At 47.9% G+C, this 21,383-nt stretch overlaps 9 protein-coding genes across 9 annotated transcripts; 4 read left to right on the top strand and 5 right to left on the bottom strand.

The window, feature by feature from the left end:
• Positions 1-98: 98 nt before the first annotated feature.
• On the top strand, positions 99-1,478 carry ASPGLDRAFT_91601 (fungal specific transcription factor domain-containing protein; the record flags this gene model as incomplete). The annotated part of the gene is made up of 1 exon (XM_022550504.1): positions 99-1,478. A coding segment is annotated over one exon (1,380 nt), but the record flags the coding sequence as incomplete, so codon positions are not given.
• An 889-nt stretch (positions 1,479-2,367) lies between these two features.
• Positions 2,368-4,893, bottom strand: ASPGLDRAFT_30142 (uncharacterized protein; the record flags this gene model as incomplete). Its single annotated transcript, XM_022543915.1, has 6 exons — positions 2,368-3,049; positions 3,101-3,292; positions 3,330-3,554; positions 3,610-3,742; positions 3,806-4,005; positions 4,067-4,893. The coding sequence occupies 6 exons, from the start codon at positions 4,891-4,893 to the stop codon at positions 2,368-2,370; spliced, it is 2,259 nt and encodes a 752-aa protein (XP_022395817.1).
• Positions 4,894-5,627: 734 nt separating this feature from the next.
• On the bottom strand, positions 5,628-7,271 carry ASPGLDRAFT_159643 (NAD-dependent succinate-semialdehyde dehydrogenase; the record flags this gene model as incomplete). Its single annotated transcript, XM_022542442.1, has 2 exons — positions 5,628-6,923; positions 6,974-7,271. The coding sequence occupies 2 exons, from the start codon at positions 7,269-7,271 to the stop codon at positions 5,725-5,727; spliced, it is 1,497 nt and encodes a 498-aa protein (XP_022395816.1). The 3' UTR covers positions 5,628-5,724.
• A 444-nt stretch (positions 7,272-7,715) lies between these two features.
• On the top strand, positions 7,716-9,125 carry ASPGLDRAFT_62080 (alcohol dehydrogenase family protein). Its single transcript, XM_022548508.1, has 5 exons — positions 7,716-7,887; positions 7,945-8,723; positions 8,776-8,827; positions 8,879-8,923; positions 8,976-9,125. The coding sequence occupies exons 1-5, from the start codon at positions 7,769-7,771 to the stop codon at positions 9,043-9,045; spliced, it is 1,065 nt and encodes a 354-aa protein (XP_022395815.1). The 5' UTR covers positions 7,716-7,768; the 3' UTR covers positions 9,046-9,125.
• Positions 9,126-10,957: 1,832 nt separating this feature from the next.
• ASPGLDRAFT_137506 (uncharacterized protein) lies at positions 10,958-12,125 on the bottom strand (the record flags this gene model as incomplete). Its single annotated transcript, XM_022541536.1, has 5 exons — positions 10,958-11,297; positions 11,355-11,484; positions 11,520-11,840; positions 11,906-11,954; positions 12,015-12,125. The coding sequence occupies 5 exons, from the start codon at positions 12,123-12,125 to the stop codon at positions 10,958-10,960; spliced, it is 951 nt and encodes a 316-aa protein (XP_022395814.1).
• Positions 12,126-12,437: 312 nt separating this feature from the next.
• On the top strand, positions 12,438-14,216 carry ASPGLDRAFT_40236 (uncharacterized protein; the record flags this gene model as incomplete). Its single annotated transcript, XM_022545194.1, has 3 exons — positions 12,438-12,501; positions 12,552-13,825; positions 13,881-14,216. The coding sequence occupies 3 exons, from the start codon at positions 12,438-12,440 to the stop codon at positions 14,214-14,216; spliced, it is 1,674 nt and encodes a 557-aa protein (XP_022395813.1).
• Positions 14,217-14,270: 54 nt separating this feature from the next.
• ASPGLDRAFT_86083 (uncharacterized protein) lies at positions 14,271-16,030 on the bottom strand. The gene is made up of 5 exons (XM_022550365.1): positions 15,518-16,030; positions 15,321-15,462; positions 15,185-15,262; positions 15,040-15,121; positions 14,271-14,976 (listed from the first exon to the last, which is right to left on the bottom strand). Exons 1-5 carry the CDS (start codon positions 15,744-15,746, stop codon positions 14,554-14,556), a joined length of 954 nt encoding a protein of 317 aa, XP_022395812.1. The 5' UTR covers positions 15,747-16,030; the 3' UTR covers positions 14,271-14,553.
• A 284-nt stretch (positions 16,031-16,314) lies between these two features.
• Positions 16,315-18,450, bottom strand: ASPGLDRAFT_77825 (flavin-containing monooxygenase; the record flags this gene model as incomplete). The annotated part of the gene is made up of 7 exons (XM_022549928.1): positions 18,341-18,450; positions 18,224-18,282; positions 18,073-18,167; positions 17,386-18,006; positions 17,016-17,313; positions 16,656-16,944; positions 16,315-16,422 (listed from the first exon to the last, which is right to left on the bottom strand). The coding sequence occupies exons 1-7, from the start codon at positions 18,434-18,436 to the stop codon at positions 16,315-16,317; spliced, it is 1,566 nt and encodes a 521-aa protein (XP_022395811.1). The 5' UTR covers positions 18,437-18,450.
• Positions 18,451-19,083: 633 nt separating this feature from the next.
• Positions 19,084-21,223, top strand: ASPGLDRAFT_77824 (uncharacterized protein; the record flags this gene model as incomplete). The annotated part of the gene is made up of 8 exons (XM_022549927.1): positions 19,084-19,142; positions 19,272-19,332; positions 19,382-19,498; positions 19,540-19,671; positions 19,728-20,429; positions 20,492-20,628; positions 21,027-21,057; positions 21,170-21,223. 8 exons carry the CDS (start codon positions 19,084-19,086, stop codon positions 21,221-21,223), a joined length of 1,293 nt encoding a protein of 430 aa, XP_022395810.1.
• Positions 21,224-21,383: the final 160 nt, after the last annotated feature.

The following is a 21,383-nucleotide window of genomic DNA, read 5'->3' as shown; positions in this document are numbered from 1 at the left end:
CCCCGAATAGTTGGAGCCGAGCAGACAAGAGATCTTCAGGAGCTTTGGATGACGCACTACCGTTGAAAAAACGACCAGTGGATTGGCGTCTTTGGCTGCCGGACTATGCCAGTTCCCTATCGCACACAATCACACGAAAAGACTGCAATATCCTGCACAAGGAAAGCGCTTTCGATATCCCCGATGCAAGAGTCCGGGACGAGCTCTTAAGGAGCTACATTCAATTCGTGCACCCTGCACTCCCAATTTTGAACCTGGGGGATTTCTTGATGGTCATTGATAAGAGCTATACTGGTGGCGCGGGTATCAGTTTCCTTTTGTTTCAAGCTGTCATGTTCGCGGCTACTGCATTCGAGACAGAGGAGTCCCTCGCACTGGAGGGATTCAAAGATCGGAGAGAAGCACGTAAGACACGGTTTGATCGACTCAGGATGCTGTATTCGTTTGGCTGCGAGGACGACCGTGTGACAATCTTACAGACGGTCCTGTTGATGACGTACTGGGATGACAAATCTGATGACGGTCGTGATGCCTGGTATTTTGTTAGTATAGCCAAGGCAATTTGGAGATCCATTGAGATGAAGCCGACGAGTTCGGAAACCGAATTGAAACAACAGAAACAAGGGCTTTGGGAACGAATTTCCTGGTCATGCTACATCAGAGATCGGTTGGTTGCCATCAGCATGAGACGCCCATTTCACATCGATGAGGCCGATTTCCAGACTCCGATGCTCAGACCCTCGGACTATGAAGTAGGACCAATATCGACCAAATGTTGCCTTGGTAGCGACGGAAGCCACCCAGCTATCAGAGATCCTTCCATGCACAGGCTGTTAGCTCAGATTAGCATAGCCTTGGTGCAATGCTGCAAATACATCACACACATCATAAACTGTCAGTACACCGTCTCTCACGAGCAAAGGGGACCAGAGAACACATCCAAAAAATTCCTGGTTCCCAAATATGATACTGCAACGAGCGCGGAAGTGTTGCTTCGAGATAGCGAACTTGAGGAATGGCATGACTCTTTACCGGATTTCCTGCGATGGCACCCATCCGATCCGCTTCACCAAATCAATAAACACGGCGACGTGGTTCTTCTTTTTCGGGCAATGCTGAATGGTATCTACAGCCTCGCATGCAGTGCCCTGCATAGGCCGCAGCTTACCTCAACTAGCCCCAAGCTTCCTGAGCTGGCGGAATTATCAAATCGGCGGGTGCATTCTTCGGCTATCGCAATAACAAACACATATAGCTATTTCAAACTACGAGGCCCAAAATCCTTGCTTCCGGATGGCCAAGTTGCCATGCTCGAGACCGCCATCATCACACACCTCGGCGATCTAACGTCCACAATTTCTTCGACGCGTCAGGCAGCCATTTTAAATTTCCAATCATGCGCACAGGCTTTGAAAAAGCTTGGAGAAACGTATCCGTCGGCCGACCTAGCCCTTGCTTTTGTGGACGCCGCTGTTCGGAAAAAGACAACCCCAATGCAGACAAAGGAATTCGCCTTCACATACCCACTCGATAATGAAGAACTGGGACATAATGACCGAGTGATGAGTGATTCGCGGGGTACTGATAGTCCAGAGAGAATCCCGGAACCAAACATCCCACAACCACTTGATAATTTCAACCCGCCACAGATGAGGAAGCTCCTCTGCTCACATTTTATGATGACACCCTCGGAAAGGAGCATGTTGCAAGGCCTCATATCCCTGGGACCAGGCAACTCAGGATTCTACTCAAACTATGGGTCTTGCGCTTCTAGTCCTGAAGAGGCAGCCCTATGCTCGTCGCAGGCATCACCTGTGCAAGGTCATAAATTTGCAGCCGATGTAACTCTCAGTTCTCCGGTGAATCTGATGCCTCATGGATATCAGGAGTGGAACATGGATTCTGAATTTCTCTCAACTTTGCCGTGCTTGGCGGGCGAGGAACCAGAAGTCCAGTCCCAAATTGAGAAGGAACAGGATGACTGGGAATTCTTTCAAATGATGTCTCAATATTGTATGGAGTAAAGGAATTAAGGAGTAAGGCTAGACAAAGAGAATTTGCGAACAAGGAAGAAAGTTAGGGTCTTCGCGTGACTACGTAAAAATACCGATGAACAATAATCTGGAGTTACCATGGTACTTTGTAAGCTTGGGTCCAACCTCTACTACGTTCTATTAATTTAGGTATTCGTTAGGTAAACTCAAACATAAAATCTTATGGATTTCTCGACGTATCTTATCCATGTTATATGTTCCTGTCTTGTCTAAAAAAAAAAAAGAAAAAAGAAAGAACCGTGAGCAATTGAGCACTACCCGAGAGAAATGGTCGATGAAAATGCACGTCCATCTCGTAAGGTCCGAAGGGGTCTCAAGAAAAACCTTCTCCCGGGTTAGAAAGAGCAAATGTTTCAGTGAAGGGTGTCCATGAAGGTAGGTTGGAGAGTGGCATTTGGCCAGTCAAAGAGGCACATTGCTCTAAATCAATCCCCGACACAACATCGAACCCATTCAATAACCCATCATTTGAATAATTAGTCTGGCATGATTGAGACGCCCTCATATCCCCAAGGAACATAGTCGATGGAATTTGACCAAGTGAAATCATGGAACTCATGGAAGCTGGTTGACCGATCATCGTAGCACCGTTAGTCAATACGTTCCTTTCGCGCCGAAGAAGGTCGGATTTGATCGAAGTAATGACTTCCAAAACTCGAAGTGCATTTTTGTAAGCCTGGCCAATTTCTCCCAATGCTTGCGAACAGATTTCGAGCTGTCTGCGTGCTGTATCCCGAATCTGATAATCAGGCGATAAGAAGGCGCTGTGTACATGCACCAACATTGCCGTGAATATGAGGTGAACAGCTTGAATATTGACACGGCGAAGCGAGAAACGTCGACGACTAGCCTGCAGAAGCTTCGTGATATGCCACGCCGCATCATGGCAGGACTCGCGGCTCTTTTGCATGTCTTGAGTCGTTAAACCGTCCGAGCCAGCCGGCAAAAATGCAAAAAGTTGATCGACGATGATTCTCACGGCGTGGAATTGCATGCTATTCCAATATTAATACAATCGCGTGACTTGGTGAAATTCGAGAACATACTGTAGCTGTAGAACGTGAGGGAGGTGCTTGCATTCTAGATCCATCATATCGACATGAAGGGTTTCTGACAATCCAGATTTCCAGAGAGCAAGCTCATCTCTAGCCTTGACTGCAAATGCGTAGCGCCCCTTGAGATCGAGTGTGTTTCCTCTGGGAGTACCGTATCTGAACGGCTGATTAGCGAATAATGACCTTGGAAGCATCAAGCATGTGGCATGGATTTCCTAACAGAGCCTTTCTTATGGAAGCCATCTTCGTGCATAAGGTAACTGTGCCTTGGGCAACCTCATTGAGCAATGCCGGGGCTTCCCAAGCGGTGCTTTGTTGATCTTCGTCGATATATGGGCCCCATTTCTTGCTCACATCTATACAGGTGTCTCCCGGAAATGGCAACTGCACAGTGATATCTAAGTGATCAATGGACTCCGGCCGGCCCACATAGAGGCTCCACATTCTATATTCCGCTTCAGTATTTGAAGTTGATGATCCAGAAAATCAAGACAGTATACCTTTCATGGGTATAGGTGCCCCAGAATGTAGAACTGCGGAGCCGAACTTCGTCGAGGTCCATGAGACCCCGCTCGGCAAAAGGAGCAGCATCGATATGAAGACCCAGGTCTGTGGCAAGCCGCATGGCCATCCCTATAAATTGAAGAACATTAGATAAATGGCAACGAGTCCAATCATTCTGTAGTCGACGCTTACCACTGTACAGCCAACCACGAGCATCTCTGGTGAGAAGGGCCTCCACACCACTTAGAATTCCAAGAGACTGTACGGTACTAAGAGTCGGTGAGTCCATTTCGACTTCCAAGAGGGCCTTGGACCTTGCCGCAAAGAAGTCAATCAGTGATTCTGGGAGGTTGGGACAGAAGCGAGGGGTCAGAGCAGCTCCAACGGCACATCTAGATCATATTTGTGTCAATCATTCTCAAAGGTCTTTCGCCATGGGTGTTTCTTACTCACATTGCGTTGTTTAAGACCTCTGAGTATCGGTGACTAGGCTGATTGAGACTCCGATATCGAGACTTCTCCTGATAGTATGTTCTTTCATCTACCAAGGGAATATTCGGATTCTCCCAGGTAAAGTATAGCTTGGTTAGATGATCCTCGAGCTCTTCTTCCACATGATGGTCGACACCGGCTGCTTTCAGGATGAGACTCTCGTTCCAGTGAACAGAACGAATGTTTGAATTGAATAGCGGAAAGGGTCCAACATGTAAGATGTGAAGATTCGAGGTGGGCCCGAAGAATCTCAGCTGACCATCTTCCGCAAGCTGCAATGAACCCATCCGATCTGAGATGAGGTTCGTATCGTAGGAAGATTCGCCAGAAGGAGACAATCGATCTTGCGTATCCGGCGAATTCTCATCGGATGCAGTGGACATGCACTGCTCGATTGAAGGCACTGTGTGATCACTGATGTCCTGGGCTGTAGCGCTCGTGATAGGTTGCGAATCCCTGGCCGAAGGACAAGGGCTAGACACTGCAGGTAGAAATTGACTTGGTCGGCTAGCCGGGAGCTCAATATGGTGGCCTAAGAGCAGAGATTCAAGTGCTTGTATGTAAGAAATCATCATTGAGATCTTCCCTTTTGAGGCCATCCTTCGCTTGTCGATCTCTTGCGAAAACGTGCACCCCTGCTTATACAGCGCACAATTCGCACATTGTGGCCTCACGCCATCACATTTTGTCTTGCGCTTTTGACAACCAATGCACGCACGGGTGACATGTTTCATTGTTCGTGATCGTATTTCCGAGCCAGGCTCGTTGCGAGGAGATGCCCCGACCATGGTATTCGATACCCGGTGCAAGCTTTGTCGAAAAAGATCCTTCAAAGTTCGTCGTGTTTGGACTAAATGGTCAAGTCTATACCACTAAGCTGGGGCGTGATGATATGAATTAATCAGATATTGCGGATCGTCAAAGTAGGGTAAGGAGGACGCGGGGGTGGCGAAGGGCCCAGGACTGCGGGGCCCCGGTTGCTGACCTCAGCGCTCCAACGAGCCCCCCGGGGCCGGAACCCCGCTCCCCGACGTTGTCGTTCTGAAATTAGCATGATAGGGCCACGAGCTTCGACGCGTTATTTGCAGAAATGCAATTCAAGATTGTTTCTGGCAGGTATGTTGGTCTCCAAAGTCGAAAAAAACAAACAGGGGATTGGACAAAATGAATGAGCCGAGGATAAACCGGAGAAAGAAAGAAAAGATGCGTGAATGCATGACGCGAGATCCATCAAGCTGACGTTTGATGAACCATCATGAAGAACATCAGAATATCGAGCCGGGGAATCTAAACAATGTGCATGTATATTTCGAAAATCACTAGCTGAAAAAGGTTGCTTCTACCTCCGGCAGTACATAGCGGCAGGTGCACTAAACCCACTATCCACTGCAGTTTCAGGACTGTTCACGCTCAAGCCTGAGCCATGTCCTCTAGTATGAAGATAACCTACTGTTCATTTGTGGCCTTCAACTTAGCTGTGTGTTTCGTCACTTAAGACTGGTAATTCTTGTTGTAGTAGCTGTCTCACGCATGAAAAATCCCTTTGAATTCAAGAGTTTGAGCTACCTAGGTCTAAATGCCTAGAATAGGAAATTGCAGCAACTTATCCGACAATGAAATTATTTACTTTGGGAAGTTCCAATCGTCACAGCTTTGATATTCTGGTATTCACCCAGTCCATATTTGCTTCCCTCTCGCCCGATGCCACTCTCTTTGACGCCTCCAAACGGTGCCTCGGCTGCACTGATTAAACCCGTATTAACACCAATCATGCCGCATTCAAGTCGTTGTGCAACGCGAAGAACGCGGTTGATGTTCTCGCTAAAGAAGTACCCTGCCAGGCCAACCTCGGTGTCGTTCGCTAATGCAATGACTTCTTCTTCGGAAGAGAATGAGAATATAGCAGCAACGGGCCCGAAAGTTTCATTGTTTGCAAGAAGCATATCCTTTTTAGCGTTGGTGATGATGGTTGGTTGGTAGAAGTACCCAGAGGAACCACCAGCGGGTACATCACCACCACACTGAAGTTGACCTCCCTTCTTGATTGCATCTTGCACATGACTTTTGACTTTCTCCACAGCAGCGGCATTGACAAGAGGCCCGTGGGTGACACCTTCGTCGATTCCACGGCCTAATTTGAATGACTGGACTCGTTGAATCGATCTTTTAGTGAACTCTTCCAGGACATTCTGATGCACAAATAGCCGGTTTGTGCAGACGCAAGTCTGACCCGAAGAGCGAAATTTACAGATCAAGGCTCCTTCCACCGCTTTTTCGAGGTCTGCATCCTCGAACACAATAAACGGCGCATTCCCACCGAGTTCCATGCTGATTCGCTTCATTGTATCGGCGGCGAGCTTCGTGAGCATCTTTCCGACATTTGTAGATCCAGTGAAGCTTAGCTTTTTGATCTTTGGATGCGTGGCGAGCTCCAAAGACGCGTTACGATCTTTGGTAGGTACAATATGTACGACCCCGGCGGGGAATCCGGCCTGCAAGGCAAGCTTGACCAAGGCAATAGCAGTGAAAGGGGTCTCACTTGGCGGCTTTATGACGACCGAACAGCCTGCCGCAAAAGCAGGGGCAATCTTACGGGTGATCATCGCCGCTGGGAAGTTCCATGGAGTGATGATTCCGCATACGCCAACTGGTTCTTTCAGAGTTAAGACGGTTGTATCTTGATATGAAGAAGGAATGACATCCCCATATGATCGAACTGATTCTTCGGCAAACCATGATACAAAGGTTGCTGCATAGGCTATCTCGCCCTTTGATTCTGTCAAAGTTTTACCGTTTTCAAGGGAGAGTATCTTTGCAACTGTCGATAGTTAATTAACAGAGTTGGCGGAGGAGACAATACTGACTTACGATCTTCCGTATTCTCCAAAATCAATTGGCACCATTGTCGAAGGAGCGACCCTCTCTGCTTGGCAGTAGTCCCTGAGAAATACTCTCGAAATCCATGATCGGCATTTTCAATGGCTTCCACAAAATCTCGTTGGGAAAAGTCGGCACAGAAAGCAAGAACTTGACCCGAGGAAGGTTCAGTGACTGAAAACGTCTTGTTCGAAGCATCGTGCCTCCATTTTCCCGCAAAGTAACCCCTGCCGTCAAAAAGAGAAGGATTTGCCAATTTAACCGGAAGTTGGTAGCAAGCGTTGTCCATGATGGGCGCTGGGTGGAATAATTGAGAAAAGATAGTTCAATATTCAAGAATCTTGGTTTGAAGCGATAATAAATGAAATTTGTAACGCAAATTAGAACATACTTGTACTTCAGATAACCTGCCTCCATCGTATTCAAATTAGGCAATCGGAATTACATTCCCGGCCGGCCAAGGCTTGAATTATCCGATACATATGGACAAAAAGTTCCGAGGTATGTGACAGGCAATATGGTAAAGCTTGCATAGGGTAATAGGAGCAACCAGCTGCAGCTCGAAAAAACACAAATACATTTGCAAATAGTCTTTCGTAGTAGCTATGCTAAGGGCTTACGGCTACTAGGGCTAACACAAATCCGAGATCTGCCGAGGTCCTTCGGTGATACCCGTTGAATCCAATACAACCTTGCAACATAAATGACAAACGGGCCTCAATTGTGATTAAGTCACCGAGCCTCCAAACGCATCCTACAGCAAAAAGAAAATTGACAAAATCAACCATGCAAGCCGTGGTTTTTAAGGGTCCAGTGCAGGTTGCTCTCGAGAAAAGACCCTTACCGGAGATCCAACATCCAACAGACGTGGTCCTGAAAGTACGATACACGGCGCTATGTGGCAGGCAAGAAATTCAAGTTGGCATTTTCAAACTTGCATATAATCGCTAACATTAAGAAAGTGAACTACATGTCTTCCGGGGCCATCAAGCTTCTGGTACAGGGTTTATCATGGGCCATGAATTCTCAGGAGAAGTCATAGAGGTCGGATCTGACATACGACAATTCAAAAAGATGGACCGAGTAATATCGCCCTTCACCGTGAGCTGTGGGAAATGCTTTTACTGTGAATATGGCTTTTCTTCTCGGTGTACTCACGGCATGTTGTTTGGCACCAGTGCACTCGATGGTGGGCAAGCCGAATACGTGCGTGTTCCGCTAGCTGATTCAACTCTCTTTCGAATTCCGCCTTCAATTGACGAAAGGAAATTGGTTCTTATGGCCGATATCTTTCCTACCGGCTATTTTGCCGCTTTTAATGCTTTCTCGGAGTTGGATCCTAGGGAGATTCGAGATAGCACAGTCCTCCTCTTTGGCTGCGGCCCTGTGGGTATCTGCGCACTTATTAGTGCACTAGAGTATCGGCCAAAGAGCCTGATTGCAATCGATAGTGTGCCCTCACGACTGGCACTTGCACAGAGTCTAGGGGCCGAGCCGTGGAACTTTAAGGACAACGAAGAGGGGCTACGGCAGAGGGTGAAAAATCTTACTGACGGCCGTGGGGCAGATATCGCTATCGAAGTGGTTGGACATAGCAGTGCACTAAGGATGGGCTTCGATCTATTGCGACCCTGGGGACGGATTTCGAGTGTAGGTGTCCACAATCAAGAAATTCCGTGGACAGGGAACGAAGCCTACGGAAAAAACCTTCGCCTGCAGATGGGTCGATGCCCTGTTCGGAGTATGCCCACGCCGGCTTGATCTCATGGTACTCCTTAGCTAACTCTGATTAGGTATCTTTGACGAGGCCATGAAGCTTTTCGAAAGAAAGCAAGATGATTTGAAGTAAGTTAAACCCGCATCGTGATAGGTTCTTTTGATACTGATGGCTATTAGTTTCATGTGTGAAGACATTCGTCCACTTTCGCAGGCTATCCAAGCGTAGGTGACTATTGTGCTGCTATTCTAAGCTTTCTGGTTGACACTCATGCAGATATGAAGATTTCAGTAATATGCGGGCCCAAAAGATCATTTTCGAGGCAGGTTCTGGAGGCCAGAAATAATGCGATGGTTTCTTTTTGTCTCTACTGAGAAATAGTTTACTTTACAACTTTCCATTGCCCTCGGTTTGAATTATCACTCGTTAAAGTAAGAAAAAAAAAAAAAAAAAAAAAAAAGGCAGGATCTCAAAATTCGCTTCCAATATCTGATAAAAATTGTGTTTCGTTGGCGGCCCCAGGCCCCGTGTCTCTTCAGGACTTCGTAGTTTGATAGATCTCTCTTGTTGTCACCACGAATGGATGTTTTTCCCTCTCCACTCCTGTCGTAATATCTCTTGTCACATTACTGCGTGTTGACGTGTCTATCTCTATGCGCAAATATTGGCAAATATTAAGTAATTATTTGTGACATTAGAGATAGAGAAGGAAGTTGAATTCTCCAACTACGCTGAGCAAGCTGCTGGGCTTTAATAGGCCCAGCGGACAAAGAAACAACAAACAGCAAACGGAGACCTGGAAAGCAAGGCATCAACTCCCAAACCCTATTAACTATTATTATTTAATCAAGTTTATTGTCTATACCGAGCCCTAGAGCTATGATAGACCATGATTCATGGACTCGAGGCCAGAAGCTATTCTACAGTCTTTTGTCCCTATAAGTTCCTGAGGCAGCACCTCCTTCTATAATCTTTCTAATCCTTTTCCTCGCCCCAGGCCGCCTGTATGCGCAGGGCTTTCGAGCAGAGTGCTCTCCTTGTGTTTCTGAGTAGGGTGGGTGTGGTCTAAGCTGAGATTCAGCTTAGGCTACCCTCCCTGTTATCCTTCTCCTCGCCTACTTGCTTCCTCCAATGTTTCCAGTCCCCATTCCTCATCTTTCCGGGCTCTTTCCACCGCCCATTGTAGATATCCCTGAGGTAGAGCTACGCTGGTGCTGGCTAAGAATTGTAGCAGTGCCCTAGTTGCTTTGGGCTCCCCTAGGAGTTGTCCTTGTGGATATTCTTCTGCTGTAGTGGGTCTCATAACTCCATCTGTCTCCAGGTCCTTGTAGAGCCTGTTTCACTGGTGTTGCCATTGCCTGCACTCAAAGAGAAGATGGTGTACTGTCTCTTTAGAGGAACCACATCCTTGGCAGGTTGCATCTTCTCAAGCCTGAATCTGGTGTAGATATGTTCCAGTGGCTGCATGCCCTGACTTCAGTTGAAAGTAGCGGCTTGCCAGGTGTTTTGGAGCCACTGCAACCAGGGGGTTGAGCTGCCAGTTTCTCTGTGGCCTGTACCATTGGGATTGTTGGCTGAGTTTCCTGGCAAGCCATCTCTGCTTTTGTACTGTCATGGCCTCTGTCCGGGCTCTCTGGGCAAAAGTGAGAGAGATCTCTTTTGAGCCCCTTCCTGGAGGCTTATTAGCCGCCTGCTTTGCTGCCTGGTCGGCTCTCTCATTTCCTTCTACCCCCGCGTGTCCCGGAACCCATTGTATGGTGGGTTGGCGATCTTGGGCTTGTAGTTTTTTGGCTATGGTGTGTGCTTGAATTGCTAGAGCTTGGCCTGGCCCAGGATGGGTATGTTGCAGCCTTGCAATGGCGGCCTGGGAGTCCAGCAGAACGGTGATTGGTCTCCAACCTCCTGTCTTCCATGCTACTTGGAGCGCTTGGATGACTCCAAGAAGTTCCGCATCAAAGACCTCGTATCCTTTGCCCAATGGGAACCCTCGGGTCTTCCAAGCTCCTCCCAGTTCTTGCCATGCAATTCCTGCTCCGCATCTGCCATTGTCTAACCTCGAGCCATCTGACCAGATTGTCAGTCCAGGAGGAAGGGCTCGTGCAGCTGCAAGGGCCTCTGCACTCAATAACACTTCTATTCGGCCTGGGAATCCCAAAACCTAGTTAGTTAGTTAACTAACCTATTCGAAGCTTTCGGGTAGCCACAATCGGAGGGTCGTTTGCCGCACAAACTTGTTCAACTCATCAAGATTATGCAAGTCAAAGATTTGAAATGGGGCGCTTGGGCAAAAAGAGAGCCCTGCTATTACTCGGGACCATCTTCTCGTTCTGATTTGTGGTGGTAAATCGCACTTCTTCCAGCCCTTCGGTTATCCCCATGCGCCATATTTTCGTGATCAACTTGTGACCTGGCCTGACAAGGGAGGCAAATCTTGCCTGGAACTTTTTGAGCTGGGTCGCATCATAATCGTAAATTTTTTGCAAAACCCCATGGCATGTGGAACTATACGTGAAAAGACCGTGAATGATGACACCACCCATCCCCATCTCCAGCCCTGGTTCCGGAACAGCATGAAGCGGGTTGTAGTCACCATTGAGACTGGACAGCGTTAGAGGCCTTGTTAAACTCGAATTTAGAATTGAAGGGATAATTCACCGGTATAGAAAGATCGTATTGTCTGTAATCTGCACTTCATGGGTTGCATCTGGTGCGCAGTTGGGAGAGGGATAGGTAGGCGATTTGGGGCTTTGAATATGGATCACGTTTAAATTAGTGCTTTCATTTTCTTCCTCTGTGCTGCCGATAAAATAGGAGATTTACCTCGTGGACCTCCCCAATTTCCCTGTTTCGGGACGAAGCTCACAGTGCGCGTCGTTGTATATACTTCATCTGTTCCGGTGTTGACAATTTGCTGCTCTGTCTCAAAGGCGCTGCCGGCTTTACCCTTGTCGTAGATGCCAATGACCTTATTTCTTAACTCGAATCTTGCTCCTATGCTTGCTATAGGAAGTGGACGGTGAATCGTGAGTTCTCGTTGGCCGTCAACAGCATAACGGAGATCTAGAGCTGGAGCTCCTGGAATGGTGTTGGAAGCGTTGCGGCAATAAAACTCAATAACCTCTTGGTCGGTAAGGTTAAATGCTAGGAATGTCAGTAAATAGTAGGTCTCGCATGTAGTTCGACCTCTCGTGCTAGGTAATACGTACGCAAGATCAGAGGGTAAGTCGGAAACACCATGAACCGGGGATGGAGTTCCTGGGGAGAAAAGCCATTAAAATGAGCCAGTGCCTGCACTTAAGCAAAGAGCAAACTCACGTGAAGGAAATGAAGTTCTTTGGCAGTGACACCGATACTGTTCGCGAACAGAAGCACATCGCGCTGTAACCAGGACACTTCCAGTGGAGGCAACTCGTGTTCAGCGAACATGACGATGGTTTTGGATGAGGTCTGACTTCTGTCTAGGTCACATTTCTTTTCTAGTCTTATGGAGATCCTCTCATTTGCTGAGATCCCTGCTAGCGTAGACGGCCGATCTGGACAAACTGTTCCCGCAGAAGGCTCGCCGTTAGCCTCGGAACTGAAGGCTGTCCAAATTCCAGAGTGGTCAGCCGGTTCATTAGCCGACCGTGTCGAGTGAATAAAAACAACCAACATTGGACTTGGACGGTAGTATGACAATAGCCTGGTAGATTGCTACAATTCATCATCGTGAACTCGAAGTCGCTTCTCACCACCATCATGCATTACCTCCCCGAAATCGACACGAATATTCCATCGCTGGACCTTTTAACCCTATTATTTGGTACGTTTACTCTCTTGTGCATTTTTAAACACAATGACTGATTGATACAGAGTCCTCCTACTCATGGGCAAAGGATGAAACGGTGATACACGCAGAAGCACGAAATGAGACGAATTGTCTCACGAAGATCGAAACTGCTACCCTTATCCGTCGACTAGCTTATGTCCTAAGAATTGAGGTTGGAATTGGGGCTTTCGGTGCGGGCAAGGATGTAGTGACTTTCATTTGCTCAAACCATATTCTAGGACCATCCTTGTTCTTTGCAATCATCGGAAGCGGAGGTATCTATTCTGCAGCGTCAACATCATTGACGGTGTCGGAGCTAGCACATCAACTCCAGCAAAGTAAAAGCCATCTCATCATCGCAAGCGAAGATATGGCTGGTACCGCTCTCGAAGCGTCACAGATAGCCCACATTGCGCCGGAAAGGGTCTTGGTGCTCCACCGTATGGGTCTGGAGAGGGCCTTGACCCCGTCTGTGGATCGGAGTCGGAACTATCTGGGGGGAAAAAAGGAGCTCTCCTGGGAGAAAATCACCGATGAGAAGATCCTAGAGACTCGGGTAGTTGCCTTACTCTTTTCCAGCGGCACCACGGGAGTCCCCAAAGGCGTATGCCTCTCGCATAAGAATTTTGTGGCAGAGGCCGTGATCACTCAGACAGCCATTGGGACGTATCTCGATCGTACAGGACGACAAAATCAGGTTGACTATGAATACCGCACGATTGCGCACCTCCCAACTGCCCATATTTCAGGGCTCCAGGGCTATTTTATCAATGCTACCATGACCGGCGGAACGGTTTTCTGGATGTCCAATTATGTCTTCGAGGACTTCGTTCAGGCAGCAAGGAAGCACCGGCCCACATTCATTTCCACTGTGCCGTCCATCTACCTGCGCATTGCCAAAAGCCTTTCTGTTTCCGTCGAGTTTCACAGTCTTGAGCATGCCCAGTCAGGCGCTGCGCCAATGGGCCCCGATTTGCAGAAACTGGCCGAGACGAAGCTCAAGTGCAAGATTAGCCAGGCATGGGGATTGACGGAAACCACAGGCGCGGTCACTTGGCTTCCTTGGGACCGCGAGGACAACACAGCGAGCATCAGTCAGCTGTTACCAAACACACGCCTAAAGATTGTCGACGATGCCGGAGCCCCTGTCCGAGATGGCCATGCGGGCGAGATTCTGGTGCGCGGTCCCAACGTGACCATGGGGTACTGGCAGAATCCAAAGGCCACGGCGGAGGCCTTTACTGATGATGGGTGGTTTCGAACCGGGGACATTGGTGTGCGCAGGGATGGGAAGTTTTATATCGTCGATCGGAAGAAGGTTGGTCATTGAGCCTTATTGCAATTCAGGTACTTCATGGCTGACTTTACCACAGGAATTAATCAAATATAAAGGCTTGCAGGTGGCACCAGCCGAGATTGAGGCGGTCCTCGTGGGACATGACAAGATCCTCGATGCCGGGGTGATTGGAATACCTGATCCCCGCATTCCCGGTAATGAGATCCCACGCGCATTTGTTGTCCGCAAGCCGGGACATAGCCCGATAACCGAGGAAGAGGTCAAGGAGCATGTTCACAACAAGTTGGCTTCACATAAGCAACTGCGGGGTGGCGTCAAGTTCATTGGTGAGATTCCTCGTAACTTGTCCGGCAAGATACTCCGGCGCAGGTTGGGGGAGGTTGAAGACCCAGAGAGGCCCTCTAAGCTGTGAAAGGTGCATCTCAGGAATATTAGTCTTAGTTATCCAGGTTAAAAAATGCCACGCCCTGATTGTGATGAGAAGGTGACCCAAAAGTTCCAGTAGGAAAAAAGGCAGAGATAGATTTGATATGGAGAAAGAGGCGCATGCTAACTGTTTGGCTCGAGAGGAACGTAATAAACAGAGTGCTGGCGACCTAAGGTATAAACCTATTGATGCTTTAGGGCCTCAAAGTGTCCCCCGTATACCCGCACTCCTTGCTACAGAAGCCAAGTATTCTTTCTCCAGCTCTTCTGGCCAGTGCAGCTCAGACAATGTCATACAGGTCTTTTTAGAGATTCAAGGTGTCCTAAAACTCGATGCGCCCGTTGTGCAACCCTCCGGTCACAGCAATATCTGCCCCTGTTGTATACGATGCTCCTTCGCCTAGCAGATACGCCGTCGCGAGCGCAAGGTCTTCGGGTTGTCCAATGCGTTTCAAAGGAGGTGTGCTGTTAAACACTTCCTGAATGTCCGCAAACTGCGCCGACATCTTGGTCGCGATAAATCCAGGAGAAATAGTATTGACGCGCACATTGTATGGAGCCATCTCTACCGCAAGGGTCTTTCCTAGAAGCTTGATGGCACCCTTCGAGGCGCCGTAGATTGATACTTTTTGTGCAGGTATGGCACAGTGAGCCGCAATAGAGGCAATCATAACAATAGATCCGCCGTTACCTTGCTTGATCATTTGTTTCGCGGCAAGCTGGGCCGAGAAAAAAGACCCAAGGACCTGCCATGCATGTCAGGAAAAGTACAATTTATTGATAAAGAGTGGCACCGAGAGTGTACTTACATTGATGTCAAGAATGCGACGAGACTCTTCCCATGTATGTTCGAGAAATGGCTTGTCAAGAGCAATCCCGGCGCAGGTGATACTATCACGAAACCCTGTTAGTTTTGCAGTCTTACACGAGACCTAAAGAAGAATCCTAACTCGCCAATTATCGAGCTTGCCCATGTCCTGAGCCACTCTGTCAAAAGCAACCTCCATCCCCTCTTTTGAAGTCACATCCATCCTGTAATTAAAGTCATGAGTGTCGGCTCATTATGCTGTCGTTGTGCGAACTTGCTTACCGGTGAAAGACGAATCGAGAGCCATAGTCTCTCTCCAGCTGAGCGAGACTCGTGTCTGGCTCTTGAGCATCTAGTATAGTTATACCACTACCTAGTGCTGCGGCCGTCTTGGCCAGGATCAATCCAATTCCTCTCGAGCCCCCTAGCGTGGGAACAGTCAGCATGTTTTCATTCATGTAATTGGGCATGGTAGATACCTGTGATAACAGTAACTTTGCCATCTAGGGACAACTTAGAAGCTATGAATTCCCGGGCCGTATTTGAGGCTTCGGTTGAGCCAAATGGGCTTGTTCCAAAACTACGTTTCGTGGTTCTCCTAGACCTAGTCCAGAAGTGGCTAGAGATATTGGGTTGCCGATTCATGGAGAGAGCGCCCCGCAAAGGGACGAATCTTGAGGGACGGAGAGCAATGCGGGATTTCGGCATTCTGGAAAATTTTGGCGAAGGCTTGTGACATTAGACAACAACGGTAAGAGGTGATGGATGATATCTGAATGTTGATATTCGAGGATGAAATGCCTGTACAGGTCTTCTAGATGTTTACTGTAGCGACGCCAGAAGACAGTTTTACCCCGCAATCAAAAGGGAGTGGGAAATGGTGCCCTGGAGATTCCCCGGAATTGTGCAGTGATATGCCCCAGAAATAGAATTTCGGGTTCATTTCTCGCCCCGATACGCGTTATCGGGCGTTGCAAACGGGTTTACAATTCCACGGATTTTCCATAACTGGGCTGTCCTTGATTCCGCCTCGAGGGAAGGCTCAAGGTGCCAATCAGCGATTCTCGTACCTGCCGATTGGAAGCTGCGGTTTATTATTCTTGCACAGCCAGGGGTCCAAAAGATGAGATCGGTTCTACTGGCTGGATTCTAGTGGAGAGAAGTCGAAATCGTGGAATATTTCAAAAGTATCGGTCGGAAATGACATCAATAAATGTGCTTTGGAGCAGCATTGCCAATTTGAAATTATACAATTCGCTTTTTAAGTCAATTTCATTCAAGGCGCAAGCAGTGAAATATACGAGATCGATAGCATATATGTAGTAAGATCCATTTTATCTACATTCCCATAGGCCCAGAGGCGTAGAGCCCGGAGAAGCAGTTTCTATCCAGCATAGTTACACAATTTGTAATAACAAGAGTCTTCTATCGTACAAGAGACAGAAGACCCTGGAAATATTGCGGCATTTGGTGAGGCAATGCTCCTTTTTGGTGCCACGCCAGACCCATGAGAGCAAGAAACAGGAAGCCATATGTCTCCTTTGTAGTTCGGAACCACCGCCACAGCGTGTTGACAAACCACAATCTCGACCCAGGCATCTCTTTGAACACGCCAACATGGGGTCTCAATGCTTTCTTCCAGTAAGTCGAGGCATAGCCTGGCCACGACGCTGAGTTGCGCCCATGCTTGTTGATATACCAGTTTGAGCATCCAGCTTCAAACACACTGCCTTTGAGTTCAGTCTGCAATGCGTTTACCCATTGGTATTCTGCGGTACGCTTCACTTCTAGTGAGGATATCCGGCGATCAATAATCGGCGCAATCAACGTTCGAGCCAAAAATTCCACCTGTACCTCGGAAGCAAAGAGCACGGAGTTGTGTGCAGGGAAGGTGTTAGGACCGAATCTATGTACCATAGAGTCAGTATGCACTCTCTGATCGAGGAAGCAATCAAGGTAATATTCAGCAAAACATACAAAAGGCCAAGGTTTGGGAAATTGTGCACGTAGACACCCATATAGGCCTGTGCCCCACGAGACTCCAACCACTGCTGTGACAGGCTCTTGCCATTTTTGCCGTACAACTCCATTGGGACGATAAACTGCTGGACATCAAAGCCCGTTGCCAAAACAATCGCATCGAATTCAGTCCGGACGCCATCTGTACCGGTGATACCAGTCTCGTCGATTTGATCGATTCCAACGGGAGCCAATTCCACATTACTGCGATGGAGACTATCCAGATAATTCGGGTCGAAGATCCGTCGCTTGCAGCCTTTTTTTTTTGGGTGGGGGTGGCGTCAGCACAGTTTGTGGACTTTGAATGGGAAAGCAGTATTAGACTCACCTAAGGGAAAGTTCGGAACAAGAGACTTGTGGTACTCCTTGGGCGCAGTCTGATAGATGTACTGGCGTGCTCTGCTCTCAGCTTTCGCGCGCAACTTCTCAGCCGCCGGTCCAGGTAGATAAGTGGCCACGAGTTTGTCACTGGCAAGGAAAAGCTGCAGACGAAGGTAGCGCTCCCAGAAGGGGATGTTACGGAGGCACCATTTTTCGAAAGCTGTGAAGCTACGGTTTGGCCTCTCGTGATACCACTGCGCACTTCTTGCGTATTGCTTTACCATTGCGGCATCTTGAGCAATGGCAGGGACCACCTGGGCTGCAGAGCATCCGTTTCCAATCACTGCGAGGCGTTTCCTGCGGTAGTCAAATTGATGGTTCCACCGCGCGGTGTGGAAGATTTCGCCGCTGAATTTCTCCATACCGGAGAATCGAGTGTCTCGTGGCTTTGAGATACCGCCTACGGCGGAGATAAAGATGGTTGCGGTTCTGGTGTATTCGATGTGTGTCTGACAATCAAGAAGACGAACCTCCCAAAACCCCCCGTCATTCCAGGACGCGGAAATACATTCGATCCCAAACTCCATGTGCTTTCGGAGATCAAATTTGTCCACCGTTGCTTCCATGTCTGCGTCATGTGTTATTTATCAGTGCAAAATAATGGGACATGTTGATTTGACCGTTTATAACGTACATTCAAGGATCTCGGGTCCCTCGCATAGCTCCTTCGACCAATTTGGATTCTGGTTGAATGAAAATGAATAGAGTATTGTCGGCACATCACATCCCCTACCCGTGGAATACTAATTAGCGCTGCCTCTGTCATTCGGACTAGGGTTACGCACACTCCCGGATATGTGTTCTGTCGCCACGTGCCGCCAGGCCCGTCAAGCTTGTCGTAGAACTATATGGTCACCACGTTAAGGGCTGGATTCTGTGAGCTTGGTTTGTTCATTACTCACTGTAAAATCGTCGAAGCCCAATTTGTGCTTCAAGGTGTGCGCAAGGGCGATGCCTGACGGCCCGGCACCGATAACGATAATCTCTTGACTCAGCATCGTGAACAAGAAGCAGAAAGATGCAGTCTCTGGAAATTTCAACAAATAGTTTGAACGAAGAGAAGCGAAAAAATACTACGAACATGTCATTGCATATTTACATTTATATCACTGTCACACTACGTCGGTCCACTGGGTATGAGCCGAAAACCGACGGAATCGCTGATCACGCGGAACAGACATGAACAAGCCTAGGGGAAAGTGTTCGAAAGCGCAATCCCGAAAGGCAGGATACCGCAGGCCTGAGAAGTGAGTGAGCCGGGAAGGCGTTCATGAAGTGGCTTGTATTCAAAATCCGCGGAATTGCAAACCCGGTGGAGAGTTGAGAATCCCAACTGGACCTGATCCTAGAATGTCATGACTCGCGTAAGATTTTAGCAAAAAAATAATAGAGTTCACTTACCGGGATTGATGGTCTCAGTCTGTCAGAAAAAGAAAATTTTTTTTGGTGGTCGATCTACCCCATGATTACCCCGGAGTGCCCGGACTAGCATCTATGGGCATGTGGCAGGCTTTTACCAAGCCACCTCAAGGTAGAAAAAAGTCTACTATAAAAGAAATGAACTCAAACGGCTCTATATACCCCATACTAGGTCTAGTATTTCTCCTATTTCCAGCGGCAAGAACAAAAAAGGTGACCGTCCATTATGAAGAACTTGAAAGAGAAAGCGCTTTATCGTGTCATGCGCCTTTGCTGTTGCTTGGTGTGTGTCTACAACCCCATACTATCATAAGAATATTGGAACTGACCACTGCACAGGCCTTCGGATTATCTGGGTGAGTGAAGTCTGGGTCACGAACCAAAGTTTCAGTGGTCGAAGACTGAGTGCGACAGCTATGATGCTGGTGTTCTGGGAGGTGTTCAGGAAACACGCCCTTTCCATGAAGCACTCGGAGTATGTAGCGATCCAGTCGGTTGGATTTTTCGCAGGCTGATAATTCCAGAATTCAACTGGCTCTTACATCATTCCCATGGTGGCATCTAGTTATACATTGGCTGCCACCGTGTGCGCTCTGGCAGTCTCGTGGCTTGGCATGCCCTTGGGGCGACGGGGCTGTATAGTCTTGGGCGACGTTCTGAACTAACTGATTCCACAATACAGGCCGAGATGAGTCTCACCGAAAAGGAACGTGGCCCTGAGGTGGCTTTCCAATGCATATTCCTAGTCAGTGGCTGTGCATTCGCGTACTGGGTCGATTTTGGCTTTACGCGACTCAATAATCAGATCTCATGGGTGAGAAGATGCTACTCGAAATGGTTTCCAAGTGACCAGACTCTGATCATGCATAGCGCTTTCCCATGGCGTTTCAAGCCGGACTAGCTGTCGTTTCAGGTGTAGGTATGTTCTTGCTGCCTGGCACTCCTCGGTGGTATTATATTCGCGGTCGCTTCCAAGAAGGGGACGAGATTCTATCGCGTCTACATGATCGAGCGGTATCGGACCCTGCTGTTCAAGAGATGCGGCAGTCGGTTCTTTCGTCCCTTGAACATGAGGCTGAGCAGACCAAAAGATTGAACGTACTTGATCTCTTGTGGGACCGAACTGACCTGCGAGTGGGACGTCGAATTCGTGTTGCCTTTTTGACCCTGTCCGTACAACAAATGATGGGTAAGCAGATCTCCTTCTTACAGACTCTCTCTCCCCGTCTTAAACATTCATCCCAGGAATCAACATCGCTGTTTACTAGTGTCACGATTTTCTCACAGATTGGCCTTTCTTTCACAATGTGCCAGCTTCTCGCCGCGGTGATGAACACCACCTTTGCGATGGGGTCTTTCCTTCTTCCTTTTACCATTGAGAGGTTCGGACGGAGAAGGATAATGATGTACTTAGCTGCGGCTCTCACAATCTGCCTTACAGTACTTGTCACAATGATTGGATCCCCAGAGCCCACACTGGCAAAACAGTGGGTAGCAGTTGCAGTCATTGTTATCTATAATCTCATTTTTGGCTATGGATGGATTGGTGTTTGTTGGTTGTACGGGCCTGAGGTAAGCTGGTTTATTGCCTCTGTACTTCAAGATTGGTATTTCAAATCCTCACGTCCTACTAGATAGCGCCACTGCAGTTCCGCCACGTTGGAGGTACCGCTGCCGCATTCGGAGAATGGCTATTTTGTTTTTTCACTGTATTCGCAGGAGGTATTGGGCTTGAGAAAGGGGGACGAGGTGATATAAATCGTGGTGGTTCGTTTGCCAATTGTTTAGTGGGCAAGGAAGGGATTAAGTGTTCCCATCACGACACTGTCGATGCATGATAACACTGGGGCTGTGATCGAAAGAGACTCACATTCCCAGTTCGAGAATGTTGGCCAGCCCCCTTGCTCAAAAATGGAGACTTTACGGTGAAAACTGATTCTAGGTGAAATTTCAGCCATGCCCTAGAGCTATTCAGTCAGTTGCCAAAAGAGAAAAGGTAGTAGAATACGAAATTCAGATGATTACGGCACGCTAGTGGTTTTTGAAAGACTGAGAACCCTTTTTCCAAGCCAATATTCAAGTAGCTTTGATTTACTAGATGGCTCCTCCGGCTATTGCAAACACCCATTGAAAGATATATATCTTGTTCTGCGCTATGATTGCGGTTAGCATTCCTTTTGTCTACTTCTTTATGCCAGAGGTTTGTGGACTTCTTTTTTTTTTTCTTTCCCCCCCCCCCTCTAACTAATATATATCCTCTTTTAGCAAGGTCGCTGTTGAAGATACTTTTCTGACTTTTATTCTTTGCACAGACCATATTGGAAGAGATTGATTACATCTTCGTGAAACAGAAGTCATGTCAATGAGCTATTGGATAATACCTCTCAACTGATGTGCAGATCTTCTCAGATTATTGCTCCATAAACATGGTTCATTACAAAATTTTGCAGATATCCGGACAATCAAGCTAGCATGTGAACTGGTACTTGCTACAATTTCTGACCTGGCTTGTTCAATTGAATCACA

The sequence above is a fragment of the Aspergillus glaucus genome, assembly GCF_001890805.1.
Source record: "Aspergillus glaucus CBS 516.65 unplaced genomic scaffold ASPGLscaffold_35, whole genome shotgun sequence".
Lineage (NCBI taxonomy): Eukaryota > Fungi > Ascomycota > Eurotiomycetes > Eurotiales > Aspergillaceae > Aspergillus > Aspergillus glaucus.
The sequence above is the reverse complement of the archived record's forward strand: the minus strand, read 5'-3'. Positions and strand labels throughout refer to the sequence as shown.

Bases quoted from the DNA above. Each gene is read 5' to 3' on its own strand.
- ASPGLDRAFT_62080 (XM_022548508.1), top strand. From the start codon at position 7,769: ATGCAAGCCGTGGTTTTTAAGGGTCCAGTGCAGGTTGCTCTCGAGAAA. The intron at 7,888-7,944 runs GCAAGAAATTCA...ACATTAAGAAAG, and splicing joins TACACGGCGCTATGTGGCAG to TGAACTACATGTCTTCCGGG. The intron at 8,828-8,878 runs GTAAGTTAAACC...GATGGCTATTAG, and splicing joins AGAAAGCAAGATGATTTGAA to TTTCATGTGTGAAGACATTC.
- ASPGLDRAFT_86083 (XM_022550365.1), bottom strand. From the start codon at position 15,746: ATGCCGAAATCCCGCATTGCTCTCCGTCCCTCAAGATTCGTCCCTTTG. The intron at 15,263-15,320 runs GTAAGCAAGTTC...CTTTAATTACAG, and splicing joins TCTCGATTCGTCTTTCACCG to GATGGATGTGACTTCAAAAG. The intron at 14,977-15,039 runs GTAAGTACACTC...CATGCATGGCAG, and splicing joins GTCGCATTCTTGACATCAAT to GTCCTTGGGTCTTTTTTCTC.